The sequence below is a fragment of the Micropterus dolomieu genome, linkage group LG23 (assembly GCF_021292245.1).
Source record: "Micropterus dolomieu isolate WLL.071019.BEF.003 ecotype Adirondacks linkage group LG23, ASM2129224v1, whole genome shotgun sequence".
Classification (NCBI taxonomy): domain Eukaryota; kingdom Metazoa; phylum Chordata; class Actinopteri; order Centrarchiformes; family Centrarchidae; genus Micropterus; species Micropterus dolomieu.
Window position 1 is genome coordinate 9,832,109 of NC_060172.1, and position 26,435 is coordinate 9,858,543.

General features: G+C 39.3%; 1 protein-coding gene across 1 annotated transcript in view; it reads right to left on the reverse strand.

Annotated features, from left to right (window-relative positions):
- Positions 1-945: 945 nt before the first annotated feature.
- LOC123962991 (rho guanine nucleotide exchange factor 12-like) overlaps positions 946-26,435 on the reverse strand; it is a 42,162-nt gene continuing 16,672 nt past the window's right edge. The window contains exons 3-38 of the mRNA XM_046039505.1: positions 23,443-23,541; positions 23,157-23,206; positions 21,882-21,939; positions 21,043-21,245; positions 19,449-19,526; positions 19,090-19,203; positions 18,679-18,804; positions 17,845-17,970; positions 17,550-17,648; positions 17,200-17,310; positions 16,545-16,643; positions 16,351-16,393; positions 15,625-15,730; positions 15,329-15,466; positions 15,189-15,221; positions 14,745-14,859; positions 14,541-14,646; positions 14,057-14,287; positions 13,463-13,613; positions 12,533-12,699; positions 12,285-12,431; positions 11,766-11,851; positions 10,528-10,653; positions 9,578-9,692; positions 9,354-9,454; positions 9,121-9,198; positions 8,828-8,903; positions 8,335-8,502; positions 5,409-5,496; positions 5,249-5,329; positions 5,070-5,164; positions 4,299-4,616; positions 3,944-4,171; positions 3,417-3,616; positions 2,431-2,504; positions 946-2,310 (exon numbers count right to left, since the gene is read on the reverse strand). Of these exons, the coding sequence (XP_045895461.1) occupies position 2,310; positions 2,431-2,504; positions 3,417-3,616; positions 3,944-4,171; positions 4,299-4,616; positions 5,070-5,164; positions 5,249-5,329; positions 5,409-5,496; positions 8,335-8,502; positions 8,828-8,903; positions 9,121-9,198; positions 9,354-9,454; positions 9,578-9,692; positions 10,528-10,653; positions 11,766-11,851; positions 12,285-12,431; positions 12,533-12,699; positions 13,463-13,613; positions 14,057-14,287; positions 14,541-14,646; positions 14,745-14,859; positions 15,189-15,221; positions 15,329-15,466; positions 15,625-15,730; positions 16,351-16,393; positions 16,545-16,643; positions 17,200-17,310; positions 17,550-17,648; positions 17,845-17,970; positions 18,679-18,804; positions 19,090-19,203; positions 19,449-19,526; positions 21,043-21,245; positions 21,882-21,939; positions 23,157-23,206; positions 23,443-23,541 (4,235 nt within the window). The 3' untranslated portion in view covers positions 946-2,309. The remainder of the gene's footprint in view (positions 2,311-2,430; positions 2,505-3,416; positions 3,617-3,943; positions 4,172-4,298; positions 4,617-5,069; positions 5,165-5,248; positions 5,330-5,408; positions 5,497-8,334; positions 8,503-8,827; positions 8,904-9,120; positions 9,199-9,353; positions 9,455-9,577; positions 9,693-10,527; positions 10,654-11,765; positions 11,852-12,284; positions 12,432-12,532; positions 12,700-13,462; positions 13,614-14,056; positions 14,288-14,540; positions 14,647-14,744; positions 14,860-15,188; positions 15,222-15,328; positions 15,467-15,624; positions 15,731-16,350; positions 16,394-16,544; positions 16,644-17,199; positions 17,311-17,549; positions 17,649-17,844; positions 17,971-18,678; positions 18,805-19,089; positions 19,204-19,448; positions 19,527-21,042; positions 21,246-21,881; positions 21,940-23,156; positions 23,207-23,442; positions 23,542-26,435) is intronic.

A 26,435-nucleotide genomic window follows, 5' to 3' on the forward strand; every position in this document is an offset into this window, starting at 1 on the left:
CAATGTCATAAAATAGATAATTTTGAATAGAACATTTATAAATCAGATTAATGCTGAATGGATACTTTACCCTCTTTTTAAGTAGTTTGTGTTAAAACGTTACATGATTGCATGGTGTAAAAAACAACAACACTCAAAACCATTGATATAGAGTCATAATTGTACATTATATTCCTTTACATTGAAAACAGTATATAACAATCATTTGTGACTATATATTCTTTTCAGGTTTGTTTTTTCTTTTTAAATTTTTGCATATCCAAAAATCAAAGTCATCTGTGCAGTCTTGTGGCCAGTGAATATTTGAGTCTTTTCAGCCCAACCATTAAAGTGAAGAGCAGAGGATTTATGAGTGAATCTTTGTAGCTTGTGCCTGAAGGGATGCATATGTCAAAGAACTGGAGAGACGACACGTATAACAGGCTGGTGTTTCAAGCTGATGATAGCTTTCAGGAGTAGCTTGTTGCAGAAACTGAAATGATCCTTGAGAAAACCTCCTCACAATATTTCAGGGGAATAAAGACACTAGTTATGAAGATAATAATTTTTAGTCTTTCGTGCTCTATAAATAAAGCTGCCTTGCCTTGATGATGTACAAAAGAGGGCAAAAGAACTGCACTCAGGTTAGTCAGTCACCTCACAATCATGGAGGGCAGTGAAAGTAAGAAAACAGGTGATAAATTCTACACTAAAGTTTAGTCTCTTGCTCCCTCTAAAATATATGAGAAAGTGAGATCTTGATTTCTGTATTTCTATGTGCACTCATTAGTAAGCACTATCTCATCTGCTTCCTTACTGCATCGTGCCAAACGCCATTTGAATAATGTAGATATTTAATACACAAACACTTAAAGGATGTTCTGGTTTTACCTCCACCTGTGTGTTAATCCTTCTGTACTATTTCTTGATTTGTTGGCAAGACATGAATTTGGCGGAACGCTGGTGAACTGTATACAGAGTTTATTAGATTTTGGCAGGGATCTGGATCTAGATTTGTTTGTTATGCTACATTCAAGTGCTATAGGAAAATTTCAACTTCAAAGTCAGCTGCTAAACAACATTTGATTTATACGCCATTTGCTCAGACATTCAAACCAAGAGGACAGCCAGTTAACAAACAGTACTGGAACTGTCAAAGGGTTTAGCTCTGCAAATAGAACAAATCTTCATTTGATATTTGTGGCCAGACCCCAAATAAATAAAGTTCAGTCCATCAACCCAGACAACAAATTAGCCTCTTATAACCATTTTAAAATTATTCATGTGTTTTCTGATAAATATGCTTGTTTGCTTTCTTTCCAAGTGAGACAAAGACAAAGAGCAATATTACGGTCATGTGCGTGAAGTATGAGGCTGGATTCAGGACACAGTTAGCCTAGCTTAGCACAAACACTATAACTACAGGGGGATCAGCTAACATGGCTCTGTTTAAAAATATGCCTACAAACACCTCTAAAATTCACTAATGAACAATAACACACACACACACACATAAACATAAATGTAAAAACAATTGTGTTTTTAGTTGGCATTACAACAGTTTATCCATCCGTCCAGCGCCTCCAGCTAAAGCATGGGTTGCCATATACGATCGGTGAGCAAAGGTTTTGGTTTTAGGTTGTTGTTCATCATGTACATTATATTTCCAGCAAGTGAATCCCCCTAAAACCAAAACTGTAATTTCTGCTTGTGTATGGAAACAAGATACAACATGATAATTAGTGAACTCTAGAGGTGTTTTTTTGGGGTGGGGCATTTAACGGTTATTAATCAGTGCTGTTACAAAGTGAGGAAGTCTATCTTAAAGCATTTTCATCTATATGCTAGGCTGAATATGCACAGAAGAGGTTATCTCTTATTTCTTTCTGCAGACTTTTATATGAAGCTTACAGCAGTGAGTCCTGAACAAGACAATCTACCTTCTTGATCCTCGGAGAATCATTCTGGTCACTGTCACAGTCTCTTTTTATTTTTTAACGCGTCTCTGCTGTACATCTGTGTGACTTCAAACACTTTCCCCCTTCATATCTCCAGTGTTTTAGATAATTTATGCAGCTAGTTATTATTATAGCAAAAAGCGACTGAATTGTCCTCAGGTAACTCCACAGATCCTCCTCAGAAGGATTTTGAGTTCATAGTGGAATGTTCCTAATAATCATGATTACGTCTTCCACTGATACATGCCTGAAGTGGGAGATCAGACATTAAGCTTCCATTATGTGGAAACATCAGTGGTCAAGGATTCATTCAGAAGAAACTTGGCCCATTCAACCAAGAAAGTCCAGGAAGTCTTTCATCATTGTAACCCATCTGAAAAATATAAGAGAGAGTGTTTGAGATTCCCTGTTAATGTACAAAAAAATGTATGTGTATGAGAAGTGAACGAAAATATGCGGATTGTTCCAAGTGACTGGGAGAAGTGAAACACACCATTGGTTGTCATCTGAGTCAGTAGCCAGGTCACTGTGTGTTTGTCGCATCTCGTTGTACTTCATCTCCACCTCCTGGAAGCAGATCATCACAACAAAACTCACTGTGGTCCAAAGATCAGAGGTACTGTACTATGAATCAGGATTTGACGCTGCCTACTGGCCAATCAGTTCTCTTGGAAAGACCTCACCATTCATAGAAGATCCCACAGACTTTTTTTTTACTTTAATGTAAGCTGTGGGTGATACAGACGTATTTTTGTACACCGATATCTTCCTACAACAGAGACTGATTGAAGTGGCAGCTGTGTTGTTGCTAACCTGGATTATGTTTTTAACTTCTTCATTGCAGCTCTGTCCATGTTTGCGATTGGTCATCTGCTGCAAACACCGCCCCTTGAATGTGAACACACTTATGGCTGTATTGGTAAACCCTGGGTTGAATTACCAAGCTGATAACTATAGATGTGTGACCGCTTTGCGTAATCGCCATTGATAGGCTTAATGAAGCCAGATAATGAAAAGCTACGGGTACGCTGAACTTGCTTCGTAGTACAGGCCCCAGGCAAAGCTACAGCTAAACAAACAAGCTAAGATGCACATGCTTAAATGAAGGAATCAATAGACGAATGAGGCAAAATGCAAAAATGCTATGTAGTGGAATGACTTCACACACTGCCTCGGCATTACTGAGCAGCTTCCGTCAGTTTATCGCCGTGAGACTAGAGGCTTTTATCTTCAGTAGGTTATCAATAACATGCTAATATTTCGTTGGAAGTACTAGTGTTAAAAAACTATTTAAAATTTTAACGAGATAAATCTGCTGAAACCAACTTTTGTTTGCTGGTCTCTGATGGTTATATACTGGTGTCTTGCTTAGGGTTGAAGGTTTTCCAGTGATTTAAAAAAGATGACTTCTTGGGAACAACATTTGTGTGTGTGTAACAGCAGCTAACGACAACAGGATGTCACTTCACTGTGCAGTACCTTCAGATACTGCAGGTCGGCCTGTAGGAGGCGTAGGTGGGTCATAAGCTGCCTGCTGAGGTTAGGGCCGCCGCCCTCTGTCTGCGAGGAGGAGGACAGCAGTTTCCGCATATCGATTCCCACATCACATGCAACTCCCACATCATCATCAGTGCTGTTTTCCTCAGAGACCCCACTGAAATCCATAACCACAAAACCACCTGGAAGGATAAGCAGAGCTGGGAAATAGTTTTGGGAAATACACTCATTCCCTTTTGTCAAACTCTGCATACCAGCACATCTAAAGATTATTAATTAACAGATTTTATTGTGTTCATTTAACCCCTACAACAACAGAAATGTAAAATCTTCAAGTTGCCTACAGCTGTTTCCAGTCTTGCTAAGCTAAGCTAGCCTTACAGACAGCGGGCAGTATCAATATTCTCATCTAACTCTCAACTAGAAAGGGAATAAGCGCAATTGCCAAAATGTCTAACTATTCCTTTAATCCATCAGCATTTAAAAAATGTGTTAGGATTCACCCTCACCATTGTGTTCAGTTGGCTCAGGCAGACCTGTGCGTCCTGAGAGGAGCTGAGGGTTGTCTTTCTGTGAGCTTGCAGATGCTTGGCTCTCATCACTGGCAGCAGAGGGCCCCTCAGGGCTCCCAGGCAGAGAGGTACTGAGCAGACACCCAGGGGCCCTACTCTGCTTGTTCTCCTCCTCTGCCTCTCTGCTTATAATGTGGTTGAAAAGAGCCTGCTTCAGCATCGCCACTAGAAGAGAGAAACATTTAGTTAATGTCATTGCATAGGCTTTACACTTTTATGCCAATTGTGACCCAAATACCTCAAAACATATTTTTGTTATTTAGGTGAACTGACCCTTTAACCTGGAACTTACATGTCCTGAGAGCCTCTTCGCCTTTGGAGGAGGGTAAGACGAACGCATTGTGCTCTTGGTTTTCAAGGGCGATGCCCTGACGTGACCCTTCCTGCAGGAAGGGCAGTCTGTCTGCCAGCTGACCGTCAAGAAAAGCCTCTAGTTCTGCTTCATCCACCTCTTCATCCTCCTCATCTTCCTCCTCCTCCTCCTCCTCCTCCTGTCTGTCTGCTATGGCCAGCTCCTCTTCCTCGTCTTCTGATTTCATGTCATCAAAAGGGTTCATACTCGGTGGAGACTGAATGTCTGGAGAAGAGGTGGCATCTTTATCTTGGATGCCTTGAGATTGGATTTAAAGGGTGATAGTGTACATTGAGAATACAACAAAAAACAATATTTAGAGTGCAGTTTTCAATCTGATTTAAAATGTTAAATACTTCTATGCAGTATATATGGATATGATTTATGTCAGCCTCAAATTCAAATATTCTGCTGAGGAAACTAATGGAGATACTCAATGGATGCGGAACTAATTATTATTTTAATCAATTATATTTTTAATTAACTGACAATTTACACTATGAACAGAAAGAGCTTCCCTTAGCTTGTGTTACAATTTAAAAAATCATCTTCAAATTGCTTGTTTTGTTTAAAACCCAAAGATATTCAGTTTAAAATTACAAGCAGAAAATCTACACAAATGTTTTTCAAAATTTCTTCGTTGCTCGACTAACTAATTAATAAACTAAATGTTTCAACACACACAAAGTTATTCAAGCACAGCTACAGTACCTGAAGAATGGATGCTTCCACTTGATGTGCGGTCAGGTTCTTTGCTCTCCTTAGACATCCCATGTTTGATGATCTCAATAGCGTCACGCTCAGCACTGAAATACACTCACATTAGAAACAATAAAAACAATATAAATACAACCATATCAGTAAGTAAGAGGCTGCGTTAGTAGACTCACTCAGATTGAGCTGCAGGTGTGTCTCTGTTATGAGGTTGGGACTTCATGGCGTCAGCACATTGCGTGATCAAACACTGCCACCTGGATGAATCGAGGTGATACAGCAGGATGAGACGGAGGGAGTAGATGACATGTAGCCATTTCGTGGTGCAAAACTTACGTTCTCTGATCGGACACCGTCTGAGCCATCAGCTCATAGATCTGAGCCCCGTTTTCCGACATGGACAGCACAAAGAAAGACCTGTTGTCTGATGAGGGCAAAAATGCGAACAATTATTACATGATAGTTACATATACATACATAATACTTAATATACACTGTATAAAATAATAATCTTTATTTATAGAGAACTTTTTTTTACATCCATGTTACAAAGTGCTTTACAAAGACAGCAAAATAAAATGTCATAAAAAGGCATAAGTTGTCTGGTTATAAAAGAAAACATTTTTAACTCAAGTAAAATCAGGAAAGCTCTAAGTTTTAAGAAGGAACTTCAATGAGATTTTTATGAAAATATTGTAAGCCAGGCTCAGGTGTGATGAAGAACTTTCGGAGACTGATTTCGAAGACTTAAAGAGCAAGGTTTATTGAGACTAGGCTGAACACATGCAATGAAAACACCAAACCTGAAGAATAATTCCTGTCTGGAGATATTTATCCTTCCTAGATCAGCAGGCACTCACTAACTGTCCAAATAAGGTTATTGTTCACCCCTCTATATATGTGTGAAGAGTCGATTGGTTATTGGTTCAAATCAAGACGTGCTGTGCGTCATTCAAGCAACAGTCACTCAACAAGCATGCAGAAGAGAGAAACAGAGTCCGCGCTACTGTTTTGGAGAGTTCAGCAAAACCTCAGCAATTTACCCTATCATAACCTGTGTCATAGCACCACTAAACTCCTTCACAGAAATCACTGACTCAGCTGAACTGATTTCCTCAGGCCAGCTGTTCCAGAGCATCAGTGCTCTGACTGCAAAGACTCAATACAAAATACATCTGCCCAAGGTTCTTAAGAGAATATGCCGGTTCATATGGTACTTAAAAGGTCAGAGATATAACAGGGCGAGAGGCAATGAAAAGCCTTAAAAGGTAATCAGTAAAATTTTAAAATCTATTCTAAAACCTTCTGGGAGCCAGTGTATAGAGGCTAAAACAGGAGTGATGTGATCATATTTCTTTGTTCTAATTAAAAGCCTGGCCTGGCAGCTGAGTTGTGGACAGTCTGGAGTCAATCAACAGATTTTTGGTTCAAGCAAGTAAAAAGGCTATTGCAGTAATCAAGGCGTTAGGAGATGAGGGTGTGCAAAATGGTCTCAGTGTCTTTAAAAGTTACAATAGTATTTTTTATATATTTCTAAGATGGCAAAAAACACGACTACACAGGCTTTGTGTTGTGCTGCTCTCCACTTAAATTACTGTCAAACCAGATGCCAAGATTCCTTGCAACAGCCTTAATATGTTCCAATAGGGAACCAGCAAATGGCACAACTTGTTTTGTGCTGGGTCCCAATAACAAGGTTTTGTGTTTTGTCCGAGATTAACTCGAGGAAGGTTTTTCCACATACATCTGTGTATCATCAGCATAAACATGGATAGAGACACCATGTTTCTAAATAATGTGCTGAAGGGGAAGCATGTAAAAGAAGAGGCACACCATACTTAACAGAACAAAATGAAGAGACAGTTGTTTGAGACACAGAACCACCTATTCGACAGGTAAAATGAAAACCATTCTAAGACTGTACAAGATATCCCCACCCTGTGCCTCAGTCTGTCTAACAGGATGCTGTGATTGATCACGTCGTAGCAGTGGGTTCACACAGGAAGTTTTAAATCAGGGACACAGCCAGTAGACAAGGAACTGTTCAAAACAGAAAGCAAACAGGGCCTGACAGATTCAATTTCCTGTAGTGAGACCTTTGTAGGTATTACATCAAGAGGACTGGAAGACTGTCTCATATGCTATACTATTTCAGACCAGGTAATGGGATAAAACTGGTTTAAACTATTTTGTTGCGGGTAAGGCACAGCAGAATAAGAGGCAATGAGGGTAAAGGAGCACCTGGTGCAGCCAGTCTCTGAAAACAGTGGAGATGATTGTAGATTTTAGTAACAGCCCAGCCTCACCCTCCCCCATCATCCTGGGTGACTCCCCAGTTGGGACTGTGGACTCCTTCCGCTTCCTGGGCACCATCATCTCCCAAGACCCCAAGTGGCAAAAAGGCCCTCCAGAGGATGTACGTCCTGCGGCAGCTGAAGAAGTTCAGCCTGCCAAAGACAATGATGGTGCACTTCTACACCGCCATCATTGAGTCCATCCTCACCTCCTCCATCACCATCTGGTACGCTGCTGCCACTGCCAGGGACAAGGGCAGGCTGCAGCGTATCATTCGGTCTGCAGAGAAGGTTATTGGTTGTCACCTTCCGTCTCTTCAGGACCTGTACAGCTCCAGGACTCTGAGGTGTGCAGGAAAGATTGTGGCTGACCCCTCCCATCCCAGACACAAACTGTTTCAGACTCTCCCCTCTGGCAGGAGGCTGAGGTCATCAGGACCAAAACCTCTCGCCACAATAACAGTTTCTTTCCGATTGCAGTGGGCTTCCCAACTAGGCCGGGTCCCCACTGTCACTGACTCTCATGCTCCCCCTCCCCAAACACACACACACACACACACACACACATATTTGTCAGCATTGTATTATTGTAATTTTTGTATACTTGTACATTTTTTGATCTTTCTTTTTATATATTTATATATATATATTTATGTTCATGTGTACTGTAACCAACAATTTATACCAAGGCAGTAGTTGTATCTGTCAATCTAATGGTGGCATTGGATTTTAGGGAATCATCTAAATCATTGGGACTCATCACCTGGGAAACAGGAATTGAAGTACAAATATTCCTGGCAGTCCATCCAGTAGTGTATTAGATTTGAGTCTGGACCAGTGTTGTGGACCAACTGACACTACCATCCCAAGAGCCGTGCTGCTACCAAGAACCATTATGACACTGAGGACTGATTCACTAAACCATAAAGATTCAGTGAAAAACCAGATGGGTGTAGGGTAGTTCTTACCAGTTGCCACTGGCCGAACCAAGACAGTGTTGAGTTTGATGATGGGGCTGAAGATTTGTTTGGTGTCTGCGGCACTGGCCAGATTCTTGCCGTGGAATTTGAGGACCAGACGCTCGTCCTGTTTCTGCAGTAAAACCAGAATGTCCTCCAGGAGGATCGTGTACAGCTCTGAAAGGAAGACACTGGTGATGTAAAACTGTGTGTATACTTTATGTACAGTATAAAATACAAACATATACGCACACACACTACATATTGTAAATGCAGTATACTGTAAACTGACTTTTTTGTTAAGGCTTTATTGATCTTTTAAGACAGATTTTTCCTCTCAGGGAGCCATCTGTTTTAATTAATGTCATTACGTCACAAACTAAAGAATGTTTACTGAAGCTATAGCTGTTGTTTTTTCATGTGCACATCCTCTATTCATACACTGGAAAGTTTATACTGTATTTTTTAAATATCATTCTCATATACAGGTGTATGGACGCACCAATTGCCTTGTCTTTGTTGACTTTCCAGGAGAGAGGTCCCTCATGCACCATCTTCCGCTTGGTCAGGTCCAGATTCTGTAGGACGAGAACTGACTTTCAATAAAAGAAGTGAATTCATTAATAACCTCAACATGTCGCCATCTCTCATTACTAGAGATATTGGTCCTTTGTGTAAAAGGGACTATAATGAATCAGACATGCATTTACAACTTTTGTTTAATTTGATTGCACAAGAGAAAGCCTTCATCAACCGATATGTTCAGAGAATCAGGGATGATAATTAGTTTCTTACCTTCAGCTCCAGGATCATGGGGTTTTCACTCTGTTTGAGTGACGAGAGGTCTAACCTTCTCTGATACTCCTCTAGCCTCTGGTGAGACAGAACACAACTCATTAAATGCTTTTCAACCCTTGGAAACTAGCAAAGGTTTTTATTTTATGAAAATCCCCAAACCTCCAGTGTGAACTTAAATACCACTTTAACCCTAGCTGATTGATATTTTCCAACGATTAATATGTCTGTACCTGTTTGTTCTCAGCCTCTTTGACAGCCTGGTTGACATGGTTAAGGATCTTTTTGCAACATTCTCCAGCTTTCTTCACTTTTTCCCTCTCCTCACCATCTTCTGTGGGAAGATAAACAAACATAACTAACAGTTGCAAAAGTTATTCATTGTCCTTGATGAATCATCTAATATATTACCAATATTATGGGCAAAGAGGCATATTTGCACCTGTGCAGTTTATACCTGTGTACTTGGCAATGTTGTCCAGCAGGAGTGGGTACTTGGTCACTCTCTGCATCTCTACAGGAATGATGTCTTTAAGCTGCAGCCGGCGACACAGACGGTTGCTCTCAGCTTCCTAAAGAAAGACAGTAAGTACAAATTAGGAGGGTCAACATCTAAAACCTCCATAACAGATAAGTTTTGATACAATCAACAGATCTGATATTTAATTAGAGCTTATTATTTAAATAAAACTGGGTGAAAAAAAAATATATATATATGATTTAATAAAAATAAGTAATACATAAATACTGTTTTACTGTGTTTTTAAACCTGCTGTGATTTCTTGCATCAGGAATGTTTTGGGTGCATGAGGAGAGAAAATATTACTTAAAATTTCCTTAAAAAGAAAAAAAAGATATTTACTTGGGTGGAAATCAATTTAATCAACAATAAGCTCCTTCTCAAAATTATATTTATATATGTTTTGTAGAAGAAAAGTGAGCTGTACATGTGAGCATATAAAAGTTTCTAGTTGGATTCAAAACACAAATATACAATTATAATAATATTACTGTTGGTTGGTAACCTCTATTCATATTAACATAGAATTAAAATTAATTTTCAGTGATAATATCAGCTAATTTATATTTGCCTATCATGTATTACAATTGAGAAAAATTATTGAACATAACAAAATGAAGCCTTAAACAACGTATCTCACGGTCTTCATGTGCAGACCTTGTAAGTGGACCTTGAGTTAAGATTATGCTGTCAAACTATTATTTCTCTTTCATTACACTATTCATTTATAAACTCATTGTCCTCTCATAATGAACACATTTATTCAAACTTTTTACTGAATGTAAGAATTCAAACAAACTATGATGAGAGAAGGTAGACAGGATAAAGTCGTCTTCGTACGTTCACTACATCAAATCTACATGGTTTAATGAATTTACTGTGCTGACCTGCATGAATAACGTGAACCTCTGGTCTTTCTTCTGCCTGGTCTTGATGAGCTCCAGTGCAGACGGCTGGTTACTACAGAAAGTTCCCACTGCTCTTTTTATCTTCTCCTCTTCCTCCCCGCTGAACTGGAATCAACACACACACACACACACACACACACACACACACAAATTGTCTGTTGATTTTGTTTGCGGTTAATGCAAACAAAAACACATCTTGCATCTTCCTGTGGTCTTCATAAATTAAGGATGATGTACATTCCCTCAGCTCTAGATTCATCAGAGCAACAACAGAGTCATGAATAGTGTCCAAACTGCTGCTCTGAGTTTCACTTATCCAACAGAAATAATTCTATTCAATCAATAATTAATCTCTTAATTTACTGTTTTTGACTTTGACTACTATTGACTTTGTTGACTGCTTTATTGACTACTCTCAATAAAACTCAACACGTCCTGCACAGATGTTTCATATTAAAAGCCTTTCAGCTGCTGAAAGGGCAGACTCCCTTCCCCTGTCATTATTTAAAACTGTCTTTTATTTGAGAATTTGTGGTAATTTGGACTTTTATGACACATCATCAGAAGAAAAAAAACTATAATCTCACATGAATTAATGGTACCATGGAGTCCATGGTAAGCTCCAAAACTCAGAAGTTATTATAAAGAAATTCTGTTTATGCCTCCTACTTAGAAGACTTGTTGGTTGGATATGTCAAAAAGGCAACAATAACAATACCAATGCACCAAACACATGGTTCATAATATAATACCCACACTGATGTGTGGTAATGTTGACCATTTCCAGCTTTTTTAGTAGTTGACAATTTCCTTACAGTCCCCCTTATTGCAGAGTCCTTCTTTTGGGGCCTGGGGAAGGTGTAGACTACCATGTTTCACAAGGAGGCTCCTGTTTCTGCCAAGAATCAAACTTCTCTGTGAGATTATGCAAGGAAGCTGTGGTGTTTTTATGATTAGTTTTTATGTTACAGGAATAGAAGAAATAAAGTCCTGCACACTGTCTACTTCACTGGTTCATTGTAGATCTGTTAATGCTAACGTAAACCTCCTTGGACAAAGGGTTGGTACTAAAACGCAATGCCTAATAAATCATAATCTGTTTGACTTTTAGTTCTCTCTTGCAGCTGCCTTTGTATCATACAGGTGTGCCAACATTTCACTACACCCTGTGCTAAAGCTTTTAATCTGCCTCCTGCATGAATTGAAACTCATCTTACCCATGCCAGGAGATCATCTGCTATCTGACCGATCACAGATGTCTCACTCCTCTTCCTGATTGCTGTCATTTGCTCTGTTATAGAAACTGTGGAGCAAAGTGAGAAGAAATTCTGAAATACAAACATTCAGTATCTCATCGTTGTTGTTCCTGACATTTCAGATACTTGCTCTTCATGTTTTGCAGTGTTTATATCTTTCTTATCAGCAATAAACCATGTATCCATTGCACACTTACAAAATTACAAACATCATTCCAGCCATGAAACTTTAGTTTAATATTCAGACATAAGCATAACAGAAATCATTTTGCCATGTGCATGTTCAAAGGCAGTAGCCTCATTATTTTTGGCAGCGTGTCATATTATTACAACATAAACTTCCTAAGAGCATAGAAATGGAGCTCTTGTGTTTACACATGATATTATTATGCGATCTATGTCTGGATACATTATCTGGTTAATGATTTGTGCTTATCCCTGTGTGACTTGTGGGGCAGTAGTGTGTGTGGATGACGTTACCGTGCAGCTGAATGATTTCCTCCAGGTTAATAAAGATGTGTTTGATATCTTCTGGCGGGAGTATAGCATCTCTGCTCAACCTCTGGTTGAAAACACAGTCCAACACTTTCAGCATCCGCAAGTGGGCACGCTCAGTGTAGAATAGCTCTATGGGTGGACGGATGCACACATGTATGAGATATACTGTATGTATACGTCAAACTTTTTTTTAATGTCACTCTCTGAAATGTTTTGTGACTGTGATTTACCATTGATGACTTCCTGCCGCTTGATCTCCTGTTGCGTTAAGCTTGCCAGGACGCCTCGGCTGACCAGACTCTGCCAGTTCACAGGGTCCTCTTCAAACTCCATCTCACCTCCCTGATCGTCTTCACTCTGGATGTCAGCTGAACTCACCGGACACTGCACCTCCATCCTAGTGCCAGCCGAAGACAGAGGTAGAAAGGCTGTTAAAAAGATAGCAGTGGTAGAACGAAAGGGTACATGGGGGATTTAATATGTCATTAAATTCTTTATTTATCGCACTAAACTCTCAAAAAAATAGTTTCATTAATTATTTTGACAAAAATTATGCCACATTCTCTCCCACTTTGATGGGTTATTTGTACTTTTACAATCATTAATGAGCTGAAATGATTAATTCATCTGTATCTATTTTCATAATCGATGAATGATTTCAGTTTGCTGGCTCCAGCTTCCAGCAAGCTGGAATTGCAGGTTTTATTTGTCTTATGTCTCCGTAAACTGAATATCTTTGGGTTTTGGACTGCTGACCAGACAAAATGAGCAATTTGAAGATACCACCTTGGGGTGGTGGGTATTTTTTAATTTTACAATTTTCTTTAATTTTATAGACTAAAGAATCAAAAATAATCAGCAGATTGATCAATAATGAACATAATTGTTAGTTGCAGCCCTACATTAATGTCTTCTCCCTCCACATAAATCCCAACTGAACATGTCATTAGAGCTGTCAAACTGCATCTAAAAGGCGAAATTACCTATATGGTGACATTAATTACATACAGTAGGCTATAGGTCATTTTAACAGTATATTCTGTTAAGATGTAGTGACATGGTTAAAGTTGCTCTATAGAATTAAGCCAGCACCCCACACTTCCTTCTTGCGTCATTGGTGAAGTGGGACAATTAAGAGAAAATCCAAACCCCTTAAATACCTGAAAGGCTCCTGGTCTTCCTCTTGTAACTGCTCCAGGTTGGAGGGGCTGAAGTCAAACGGAGTGCTGGTCGGACTGAAGACTCCGTCCTGATGGTCGCCAGACTGCAGACTCTCTCCCAGTCTGGGCTGGATGCAGAATGGAGACACATCTGTAGAGAAAAGAGGAGAGCAATGCAATACAGAGGAAATAAAGAAAACCAGGTGACAATTATACCATTGCATAGTACAATTTTTATTCTGACAGTGGTAAGTTGCACAACTAATGGCACTAAAGAATTGTTGCTATGGTATTGATATGGTACAGCCAGGATACCCCTGATAGTCTGACTTTTAGTCTCATAATCCAATAATTACAACAAAATCTAAGATTTCCAAAATACAATTTAAATATATTGCGAAAAAAGGTTATAATGATAAGAAGTCTGAATATTTTGAAAACGGCACATTATTTAAAGTTTGTTGGACATTTTTGCAATCTTTTCTTCTTTCTTATGACACAAACCGCAGTTTTTTTCCCCTCTTGGGGCCTCTAAAAAGTATTCAAATTAAACAATCTGAAAAAAGGAGAGGAAGAGAAATTGGTACATCTTACTGGAGTCTGAGTCTTGTCCACTGGTATCTGAGGCCTGACCGGTGGACGAGCTGTGTGTAGGGGAGGTGGTGGAGGGAAAAAATTGTGTGCCGTTGTCCGATCCTTCACTGAGCTGATTTCCACGGATCCGTCCAGAATTCGAGGAAGAGTCAGACTGTTCAGGGATGCCGATGGCTGGCTGAGAGGGCTGTTTTGGTGACCGCTGCTTGTTTATCTCCACGGCCTTACCGACTACACACAAACCCAAGTGCACAAACATGCATGTATATAAGGATAGAAAAAACATGGGCAAGTAAATCCACCACATTCACCAACAGTGATAACATCTATTACACACTCAGATATACACCAATTCACATCTTTCCTACCTTTAGAATTTTTTTAATAGCATTTGTGCTCTTTTTACTGTTTTTTACCAGTTGCCTTACTCTGAATTAATGATAGTGGGTAGTTTTAAAACAACAAACTGAAGTTTGCTCCTCACCTGAAGTGGAATCCACTCTGCTGAGACGCCGTGGCGGGCCGAGGATGTTGGGAAACCGAGGCTTTTTTACCTTCTCCTCACCTTCCTTCTCAGGCTTGATACTCTTCTGCTTGTTAAAGTAACACATAGTTGCCTTTTAAATGTTTACTTGAAGGACAGCATTTCAAACATATTGTAAAAGTTCATTATAACAAGGGACCGGACCTTAATCTTAGGCAGGAAATTGATGCGCGCTCGTTTATGTTCGAGGCCGCGAGGCTCCTTTGCTTTCACCCCAAGGTGCTTCATATAGGTGTGAATCACATACTGCATTGTTTGGCTGCAACATGACAGGACACACAGTCAAGAAAAAAAGGCAGATTGTTATTTACTGTATAGCATTATTTACAAATCTGTAGGGTTCAACTGCAAATGCCTTTATTACACAACAATGTATTAATGATCCTAATACTTCCATTACAGATAATAGTGATGATAATAATAGTAGAATACAGTATTATTAATCTCTAACATTATTATGGACACTCATATTAGCTTTTCTATATTACAGACATACAAAAGACTCAACAAAAACAACAGTTGTATACCTGAACAGAAACTAAAACAGAAATTACACTGACTGTCCTGCAACTGACTTCCTCCTCTTACCACTTCTCCTCTTCTGTGGGCTGAGATGTCAACCTGCAAAAGGCAGCTCAGGGTTAGCACACGCACAATAAAACAAGGTTTATAGAAGTTGACTATATACATGTATGTTTCTTTGTGTCTGACTGTGCTCAGGGACTCACAAGATATCCTCTATCTTGGAGAGGATGTGTTCAGCACAGGAGCATTCCTTCTCCAAGGCCTGCTGATCTTTTCCACGCTCCAAGTCCAGCTTCGACAGCTCGTTTTCAGCCAGAGTCAGACCCATGCTGCGCTTCTGTCTGCACACACATAAACATAAAGAGAGGTACACAAATAACATCATTCACAGGGCAACGTGTAGAGATATTACCTTCTTACAACTAACCTACAGTATAACAGACTTCGGTCAAGTTCGATCATTATTGTCACAGTGGTTATATAGTTGTGTGACTCTTACCTGAAATCATCCAGGTTCTTGTGCAGGTCTGGTAAGAGTGTGTCCTGTAACAGCTGGGTATACTGTTTGCAGAGCTCCTCTGGGATTAACTCCAACCTCCGCTTCTCTGTGCAGAGACACAAACACACAAAATAGTCCACCCCGGAATAATTAAGAAAGCAGGCACAGTAACATTTATGAATCTTTCTGAAAAGACGCTTCGTCTATGTGTCTGTCCACCTCTTTGAACTACTTGTCTGATTCCTTAATTGTGGTAAAATATTCTGAACTGACGTTAGAGATGTCCCGATGAAACACTACAACAGTATCTGATACTGACCTTATTAGTCAATTTGGATACCTGCCATGATATGACTGATCCACATTAAACACAATTTCTTTGAGTCTTTGACCAACTGTGGAAAAAACATCTTGATATGCCACACCTGTGAGATGGATGGATTATCTCGGCAAAGGAGAAGTGCTCACTAACACAGATTTTGACAGATTTGTGAACAATATTTGAGAGAAATAGGCATAGGTGTACATAGAGAAAGTCTTAGATCTTTGAGTTCAGCTCATGATAAATGGTGGCAAAAACAAGTGTTGCGTTTATAATTTTGTTCAGTGTATATCTCACATAAACAAAACCCAAATGCGAAATGGCAGGTTGCCAAAATTTACTGATGTCAAGTCAGTTCATTGAAGAAATCTTAGAAGTATTTTAGTGTATTTTTTATCTCTTACCTAATTCAGCTGAAATGGCCTCTGGCACTGGTACTTTAAGATTCTGGGAAAGACAACGACAAAATGAATTATGCAGTTTGTAACTATATTTGTTAGTTACATTAACAAACAAATAAAGTATTCAGTAAGTCAGAAATGCATTCTGAGAGAAAAGAAATTGATTTGGTTAAAAAAAAAGCAGCAGAATTACTTACTGCTGTTCTATCCATAAAGAGTGAGTGGAAATCCAGGAAGAAGCGCCGGCTTTCTTTGGAGCTGGTTTGCTTGTGCATGTCAGCGTAGAGATAACAGAGCTAACAGAAGTAAGACGACGAGAAAGAGCATCATATTGCTGTCAATGTGAAGTCACGCATCTCATTTAGTAAATTATACACATTTTCTCATCGGAAACTCAAAGCTTCTTCTAGATCAGTGAAGGCATTCCTCAAAGATCAATCCTTCGCCTGCTTTCATTTATATATTTATTCATTCTCTTATCCACATCTCTTTTTTTCAGCACAGCATTATACGCCTATTGTAACTATTCATGACAGATTCCTTAGCAACACTGTAACACTAAGTGACATGACCTTTCATTACAATAATCATAGCCAATGTGTTTTTGAATTAATCACAAATACACTTTTATGCTGTAGTAAATAATCCTTTGAGCACCAAATGTGATATAATCCACAGATGGAAATAGTCCCCCACAAGCGCAGTTATTATACCTGTTTGAGTAATGTAAGCTAAAAACTAAAGTGCCCAGCTGTTAAAGGAAGTTTCCAGGAAGTTACTGAGAATTTTTAAATGAGTCTGCATATATATATATATATGACCCATTGTGTGTGTGTTTGTTTGCATATATACCAAAGGCGCCGGGTCAAACTGCGAGACAACATGATGGAGGAAGACAGCGAGATGAGCCGGCCGAGACTTCAACAAGTCTACACTCTGGAAACAGCTACACTGTCCGTTAATCTGAAAGAGAGAGAGAAGGGGGTCAAATTCATTAGATCGATTCAAAACCACAAACTGCTCCTGTAACTCCACATCAGCAGTCTGAATTTAATGAAATGGCTGTGGTGACTGCATCATTCATTCAGGGGAACATGCTTATTGTTTCCATTTTTTTTTTTTTAATTTAAATGTTCATGCAGATTATGTTTCATCCAATCAACTTTTTGTCCGATTGGCACATAATTGTTTTTATATAATACCTGCTCTTGCTGTGAGTCAAAGTAGTCATCTTCTGCTCCGATGATCTGGGGGTTGAGGAGGTACGGAGGGCTACCCATACTACACTGGGCACTGGAGTCCTGAGTAAAAAAATTGGCATGGTTATATGCACTGATAGACAAACTCACACCATTACACGCCCACTTGTACTCCACTGAAAATTATACTTCAGCTTGTCTTCAAATTGACTTCACAGTGATATTACAAAACCACAGGTATTACAATAATCATACTTCAGAGTGTCTGTCTGTGTGTAAGAGAGAGAGAGAATATTACTGTGTCAGGAGTGTCCCCAGTGTCTGGTGATGGGCAGAAGTTCAGGCCGTCTCGGCGGATGATGTCTGGGCTTTGACACGGTGTCTCTCTTTTGCCTGGACTCTCTGAGAGGGGGCTGCTGTGCATCTAATACACACAGACAAACACACACACACACCCACACACACACAAATACACACAGAGAACAACACAGCACTTAAGCCAAATTGATTGTTTAGTCTAGTGCTGAATAGTGGGAAATCCCCAGAGATTGGAAAGTAGGACTATTTTATCCCTATTTATAGTAAGGTTAGGTTGAGATAAAAAAGATTGTTATTACAAAGGAGCCTGTGTAAGCTGTATTTTCAGAGAGGCTTCCTGTTGTCTTTAACATTAGATCGTGGGTACTCACCTGATCCATGGTAAATTAGTTCTTGTCATAAAAATTGCATAAAGCACAAACCACATACAGTATGAAAAGTTTCATATTACGTTGACATTGCTATTTTAGTCATGGAGGTTCTGTCTAAGGTTTTTACATAAAAATTATTGACTATTCTCTTCATAGTTTATATGAATAATCAAGTGTAAACTACAAGAAAATTGTGTTATATACAAATCTTCAAATTGCTTTTTTCATCTGACCAACAGTCCAAAATCCAAAGATATCAAATGAACAGTGATATAACAGAGACACTTACATTTGAGAAGCTTGAAGCTTCAATCATCGTTTAAGCATCTACCTACACTACCTTGAACAGCTGGCAAAAAAACACACTTGACAGAGTAAGGGCAGAGTGCTTCTAGGTCATGTAGTTCACCACATTAATTGCTGTGATCTGTCATTATACCCACAGAGTTATTGTTGGTCGAGGGCCCGTCAGTTCCGCTGTCACCCCGTGAGGACGGGGTCTGTTCCTTTAGAGAAGGTTCACGGTCCCCCTCCTCAGCCTCACCATCCCTGCACCCTTTTACTCCATCCTGAAACACACGTGTACATCAGTTTACCATCTATCCGTTGCAATTACCAAAGGTCCTGTAGTGTAAGAACCTGCAGTGACCTGTGTTAATGTGAAGTGTGTGGAAGTGACAGAAAAGTTTAAGTTTAAGTTATAAAATGTCACCCCTTGTCACAGGATATAAAGAATGCAAAAGACAAAGAGTTTGAACACATTTTGAGTGATGATGAGAGTGTGTGTGTGTGTGTGTGTGTGTGTGTGTGTGTGTGTGTGTGTGTGTGTGTGTGTGTATGTGCTTCTACAACACCTGTAATGCTGCTTTGCTGAGCTGCTCCTGCAGCAGGGAAATGTGCTTCTTGGCCTCCTGGATCTCCTTCAGTAGTTTAGGCCGAGGGTTTCTGCTGTACTCCTCCTCCTTTGCCTTAACCCACATAAATCCCAAAGAAGCCCAGTATTGTAGACACAAGCCACACATGAAAAAGTATGCTTAAAAGATATTTGATGATCTCTTGACATGATTAATGTGATAATAAATTAACTGGTGGAAACTTGATACAAGGCAGACAAACCATAATCAACACATTCAGGAGTCAGAGTCCAGTTTATATAAAATCGCTTTGTCCAAGAAAACACAGTAATAAAAACCTCATTGTATAATACACACACCTGTAAGTCCTGTTGCTCCTTGATTAGCATCTTTTGTGGGATGTCGGCCTTCTGGTTGTGCATGGTTTTGTTCTCACCCTTAAATAAGGAAAGAAAAGAGGAAACACTGATGTAAAATAGTCAGATACACTGAAAAAACACATCATTACATAATTATTCCTATTATACACAACTGTGATTGAAGCTTTAGGTTTTCACAGGAAAAGAGAGAAGTGATACTAATCAGACTCAAAGTGAAAAAGAAAAAAGGGGAATGTGGACACTTGTAGATAAATAAAGGTGATGATTGACATGACCATTTACAACAACAAAGTTACTTTACTTTAGTTTTCCACGTCTTTACATTCAATATTAGAGCTGAAGGAGAAAGATGGTGCACGGTGCAAATAAGTTGATAATTCTAACAAAGAAACAAATCGTGGAAAAAATTCATCGTTGACAGAGCGCAGCTGTTTTGGCAAAAGCTCACAGTAATGGACTGAGACGATAGGGCTAATTAAAAATAATGAGCTGTGTGGGTTGAACCAGCCAGATAAGCTGCTGATATCATGAACTTTGTCACAGTTAAAAATACCATAATTTCAGAGACTGAAGTTTCAGTTCACCATTGAGAGCTATAGAGAAGAAGTTTGAACAGAAACATAAGAGAGGCTACACTTGGAAACAACTTTATAACCTGTTCAGCTTTTGTTACAAAAGTAAACATTTATATTGTAATCTTAAGTAAGTTCCCTCAACTTATCAATATCAAAGCAATATAATATATAAATATCCCAATATAATATTCCTACAATATTCCTATAAAGCCAACCTTTACAGCGACCTTAACATGCAGGGCCTTATTTAATGATGGCACAATGTCAGCCATCATGCAAACACAGTCCTGTCACAGTTTTCCTATGGAAGTAGCGTGCATCTGTTGGGTAAGTTACTGGCTTCAAATGAACCTTGTGGACTGTTGACACAGCGATAGTATTGGTTATGAACAATTATATGCTTTTTTTTTTTTTTAAATCACAGACAATAAAGCTTAGAATATCTCCTTAAAATATTTGCAGTGGCAATTACAGTAGAAGCATTATAAAGTCTATATGAAAATGTATCCCTATAATCAATTTCACCCTTAAATAAAAACAAAATAAGGCAGATAGTAATAATGGAGGGGTTTGCGCATGGTTTCAGGAAAAAAAGGCCTACAGTATTTTAAATTCTTTATCTTTAATTCATGATATTCATCTATTACTCAGTATTGTATTTATACATCATACTTTTATAAAACTACATCTTATTTGTCTTTTTGGTCTTCCATGGGATTGTAACAGATTTTTCTGGGTTTGAGGAAGTTCAAGTTGATTTTAACAGCAAAATCAGATATTGACTGTCTGTTTCTCACATGTTTTATCTTCCATAAATACTCAACAAGAGAACTTTACATCAGATCTCATCAGGAAATCTTGGCACAACCGGTTTTGTATTTATCTGTATGCTGCCTCAACCTATTAGTAGGCGCTTAATATTGTGTGAAGTGTTCCCATCCTTTATAAAAGAGATAGAGCTCTTAAAAAGAAGATATTACTCTCTTCGTCTTCCTTACCCCATGTGACGGAGATGAGGTGGTGTGCTCCTGGGGCCTGCATTGCTCCCCACCGGGCAGTGCAGGCGAGTGGGGCACTGAGAGGGAGGAAAGAGGGCTGACCTCTGCCCCTTCCTCCCTCTCTTCCTCCTCTCCCTCCTCGAGTGGGATCTGAGGAAGCCCTGGAGGCCTCCCCAGCACTGTCAGGGCTACATAGGAGCCCGCTGCCAGAGAGGATTCATGGGAAAGGAATGAAGGGAGGGTGATGAGAAAGAAAAATACTCATACATAAAAGCATCCAAGCCACCGTGAAGATCTGATCAGCAAAACCAGCTGAGAGAAAGAGCTCAGTCAGAAAAACATTTGACCGCATGAAGGGAATGAAAACAAAATAATAATATAATGCTGATACATTATGTCATGAATTATGTCTTGTCCAAGCCAGCTGTACACACAAGTGAATGGAAAAACCCTTAATGTTTCTCTCTAGAAATAAAATCCCAATATTTATTATCTCAACAACTAAGACTCAAGAGTTGCATGTTTGGGAGGCATGTTTGTTTGACTGACAGATGTCTCAGCCCACAACTGTCAGCCCAAATATGAATTTTATGGCTCCAGTAACTAAAACAAATGGCTGCAAGCAGAAAACTCAAGCTCCAGAGTTTCAAAACACCCCTCAAAGAACTTGGTAGACGTGCTACGTCCATGTCTTTCCGTAACCTAGTGATGACAAGTCATTAATAACCATTACAAGACTTGCTTTAGCCTTGTTGCAAAGTAGTTAACATTATGTCCCTAAAGTGCAATCAAAAGCCCTGACATTTAAATATGAGATATAATCAGAAGTTCATACTTACATTTTATGAGCTTCACAACCTCAGTGTGGTTTGAATCTGTAACTAAGGTCCCGTTAACCTGTCAGAAAACAAAATGCATTAGCATATATTTCTCTTCAGTCCTATCTCAGCCCCTCGACCATTTGTGACTGCTGAAGAGGAATTTTTTATTTATTTATTTTTTTAAACAGTTCACAATATACTTATATATTTTTTTTAAAGCTTACATAATTTCCCCAAAACAGCTGGCCACTGTAGTTTTTAGAAATCAAGAGGAGGGGACTATTTTCAGATGCAGATTGCTGTAGCCTCTAGTGAGTCTTTACAGCAGCAGGACGGAGCATTTGGGATCAACTCCAATAAACTACGGTGGCTACATTCAGCCAGTGAAACGCTGTGGCTCACTGATGTGTTTTTAATAGTTATTTTGGACAACAATAGAGCTCTGCGGCACAGAGGAATAAGATATATCAGCCTTTGGTTTTGGCCTTTTCAAGGGACTTTTTGTCTGCAACAAAAACAGAAAGTGGCCTAACTTATCCTCTAACCACCTGAATAATTAAGTAGGGCTCCAAAGTACAGCACTGAATTGAAGATCATTCCACAAGGATCAATTATAGCCTCTCTGTAATTCTCCGGTTAAATGTTATTTGCCTGTTAGTATTCAACTTTTATCATTATACATATTATCATCGTTAATATTTTACAGATCATTTTTAAGCCGTAGTGTCGCCCAAACTACATAATGCATCAGCTGTTTTAACCCCTAAACAGCAGGGGCCCTCTGTCAGAGCACCACACGTGACTCCCCACACCTGGCTGGTTAAGACTGGATGAACCAATCTGATTCCGACCTTATTAAAGCGATCATGCCTCGACCTAACCCTAACCCGGTAAATAAAGTTTTCTGTGCTAATGGGGCAGTGAGCTAATTCTGACGAGTAAAAGCTGCTGCTGTTACTTCCTGCATGTACTTCACAATAAATGCATTTGAATGTGACGGCAGTGGAAGGCCTTTTACATTTAAGCCACAAGTGTTGACGATGCCAGTTAGCTAACTTAACCTAAAGTTGACGTGTTGTGAATTTTCAATAAATTTGGGATTAAGAGAGTTCTGGCATTGACTCGGTATTTAGGATTGGCAGAATTTTAGGTACCTGAATTTGTATCTAGCCAGAAGAAGTCGGATCCCTACAAAAAAAGCTAAGGCTGAACATATCCTTTAACTGACTTTCAGACCCAGAGATGCTCAGTTGCTGAAACCTGGAAAAAAAGAAATAAATACATAAGGCTCACCTTAATGATCCTATCTCCTGTTTGAACACCTGCTCGCATTGCAGCCCCATCTATAACACAAAAGTCAGAACAGTCATAGATGAGGCTTCCACAGGTGTGCTTGATTTTAAGGTTAATGTTAGAATGAGTTTAAGGTAAGGGTTGGGTCTGGCATTAAGTTGTGATGGTTAAGGTAAGGGCTATGGCTAGGGCATACATAATGTCAGTGAGGGTCCTCACAAGAATAGAAAGACAAACGTATGAGTGTTTTTGTGTTTGTGTGTGTGTGTGTAAGAGCCTTACTTACCTTCCTTTACCAGCTGCACAAACACAGGGTTGTCTCCACTTACGGTCAGCCCAAAGCCATTTTCATCTCTCTGGATTATCACACACCGCTGGACAAGACCTGTCATTTTCACACAAACATATTTCATTTCATTACAAAGATGATCAAACTTCACAGTGTGATGTTTGTGTTTTTGTCCAAACTGAAAAGTCATCTCATAATAGCTTTTGGCAGATCTAGTTTTAGAAATCAAAGACTCTGCCATCCAACCTAGACGTACGCCCTACATGTACATCCTGTAACTAATGATGTAAGTTTGGTCTCACACTTTTGCCTAAAATAAATTCTGGCACAGAGTGGATGGTGCAGTCACTTGTGGGAAAAATTATCCACACAGGAAGTGGCAAATCAAGAGAGTGAAAGAGAAAAGGTTTTTAAATAGAGGCCTGTTCTATTTCCAACAAAAACTGGATTCACCAGCAAGAGATCTTGTTCCTCTCTTCGGCCATTGGTTTCCTTTGTATAGTAATTTATTAACAATAATAAAACTCAATTGAAAACAAAACTTTCTGTTCTAGTAAAACTTTGTATAGATAAAACATTAAATGAGCAAATATATTAAAATGATGCAAACAAGCAATGCAAATTATAGAAACACTGAGTAGAATAAATTTATGATTGATTCAAAATGTGATACAAGCTATGTATCACATGATATGTGTCTGCTATTAAATGGTGTTACGGTCATCTCTGCAACACAGACAGAATATGCATGGTTTAGTGTCAAACAGAAGAAATAAAACTTTGTTTTATACAGTCTCTGGTTGTAACATGCGCTGGGGTGAAATGTAACATTATGTAATACGAAATATGAGAAATACATGATATCGAATGCTTTATATTCAACACTTAAATTCTTTTTATAGATAACTGCTGTGTCTGTGTGTGTGTGTGTAGCGGTGATCCAAATAGCTTGCTTACTTGATTGGAGAATCATGATTGGAGAAATTGGACGCGTTACAACCAACCCATGTTACAACCTTACCCGGTCTCCCCTTATTTATTTATAAAGCGTCGTAGGAAACCAGAGTTACAAGGTACAGTACAATGCAAACCTTGAAGAAAAATACTAAATTAAAAACAGTAGTAGTAGTTCCTACTACTACTACTACTTCATTAATTTCAGCCAAATTTAATGAACCTCAAATTTAGTGTTTTTATAGTGTTATAATAACAATGCTATGGTTTAAAAGTGCCCTGATGAGGTTTTTTGTAACAAAGTTATGTTTACATACATTTTGTCCTCAGCAACATGCACTGTGTGTATCCTTGAGGCGTAACAAATATTCGGAGTGCATTTCTTTCCTCATAAAACATTTCTAAAGCTGATATTCTTTTAATATTTTTGAATTGTACAATTTTTACACCCATGTTCACTAGCTTTCGGTCTTCTTCTTCACTGCCTTTGTGGGCACATTAATAGCCTTGGTCGCTCGTTATGTCCAACAGCTGTCAATCAGCTGAAAAGCATTAAATTATATGAAGGACTGGGCCTTGCGTGGCAGGCGTGGTTGTAAAAAAGAACTACTAGTGGTCAAAAACTCCACAGGAAAACTTTAACCTATTTATATCTATTAACCCACTAGGCTATGTGTTCTATGCCATCCAATGACCATATGCCAGCACAGCTAATAGTACCCATTTGAATCTGCCAAGTCCTCGTGACCTTCATTCAGAAAGCTGAGTCCTTCACAGTCCTACACTTCAACAGCACCCTGAAATCTGCAAAGACCATCTGCTTGATCAAGAGCACTCCATCTGGGATGTTCTTCCTCTAGCCAAGATGTTTAGTGACTCACTATCTGCCTCAGTGGTTTTGTCTGCTGGCCTCCATGAAGGAGCCTCAAGACTTCAGGGTGAAGAAAAGGGCAGGAAGGATTAATGTCAACCCTGCAACCCAGGCAACCACCTTAACAACTTGTGTCTGAGCGCTGCCTACACCGTCTCTTTTCTCCCCTTCACCAGTCCGTGGTAAAGACTTTAGCACAATTCATATTTTAAAGTGTAAAGCAAATGTATGGCAAAAAGAAATACCATAGTCAGGTAAAAATGTATGTAATTCATAACAAAGTGTCCTCGCTGAACTCAAAGCTGTACATTTAACTAGAGTTGCAACTAGAGTGACCAGACAACCCGAAGAATTCGGGACAGTCCCGAATTACGAGGAGTTGTCCCGACTCCTGTCCGGTTTGTCCCAAAAATTAGACTTAACATGGGTTTTGATTATAGCCTAATTAATCATTAAATACTGAGTTGTGTAGTTCTCTTGCTCCAGCAGGGCTTGCAGATTATTCAATTCAATTTTTTTTATATAGCGCCAAATCACAACAACAGTTATCGCACAGCTCTTTTCATAAAAGAGCAGGTCTAGACCGTACTCTGTGATGATATTTACAGAAGCCCAACAGTTCCCACCAAGAGCAAGCACTAGGCGACAGATGCAAGGAAAAACTCCCTTTTAAGAGGTAGAAACCTCGAGCAGAACCCTGGCTCAGGGTGGGTGGGCGGCCAGAGAGAGAGAGAGAGAGAGAAACAGAGAGAAAAAGAGAGGGATGGAAGGAGAGAGAGAGGGGAGGGAGGCAGTCTACACAATATACACACACAGAGGTACAGACAGTAAAGGTGATGTTGCTATAGACTAAATGAAAAATGGTACAGATATTTATAGTAGTGTTAATGATAACAATCGTAATGTTAATGATTATAACAACAATAATAACAATAGGACTAGTAACAATAGTTGTTGTAGCAGAGGGTGTCGAGCAGGAACACGGGGGCAGCAGGTGACCCGCAGCCACAGATCCAGACTCCACAGCTCCAGAGCCAGAAACACCTGCAGGAAGTGATAGGAGGAGAGAGGAGAGGGACGAGAAAGCACAAGACTACCAGAAAGGGGAGATGGTGCCTGACCATTAAGAGCTTTGTAGGTAAGAAGAATGATTTTAAATTCTATT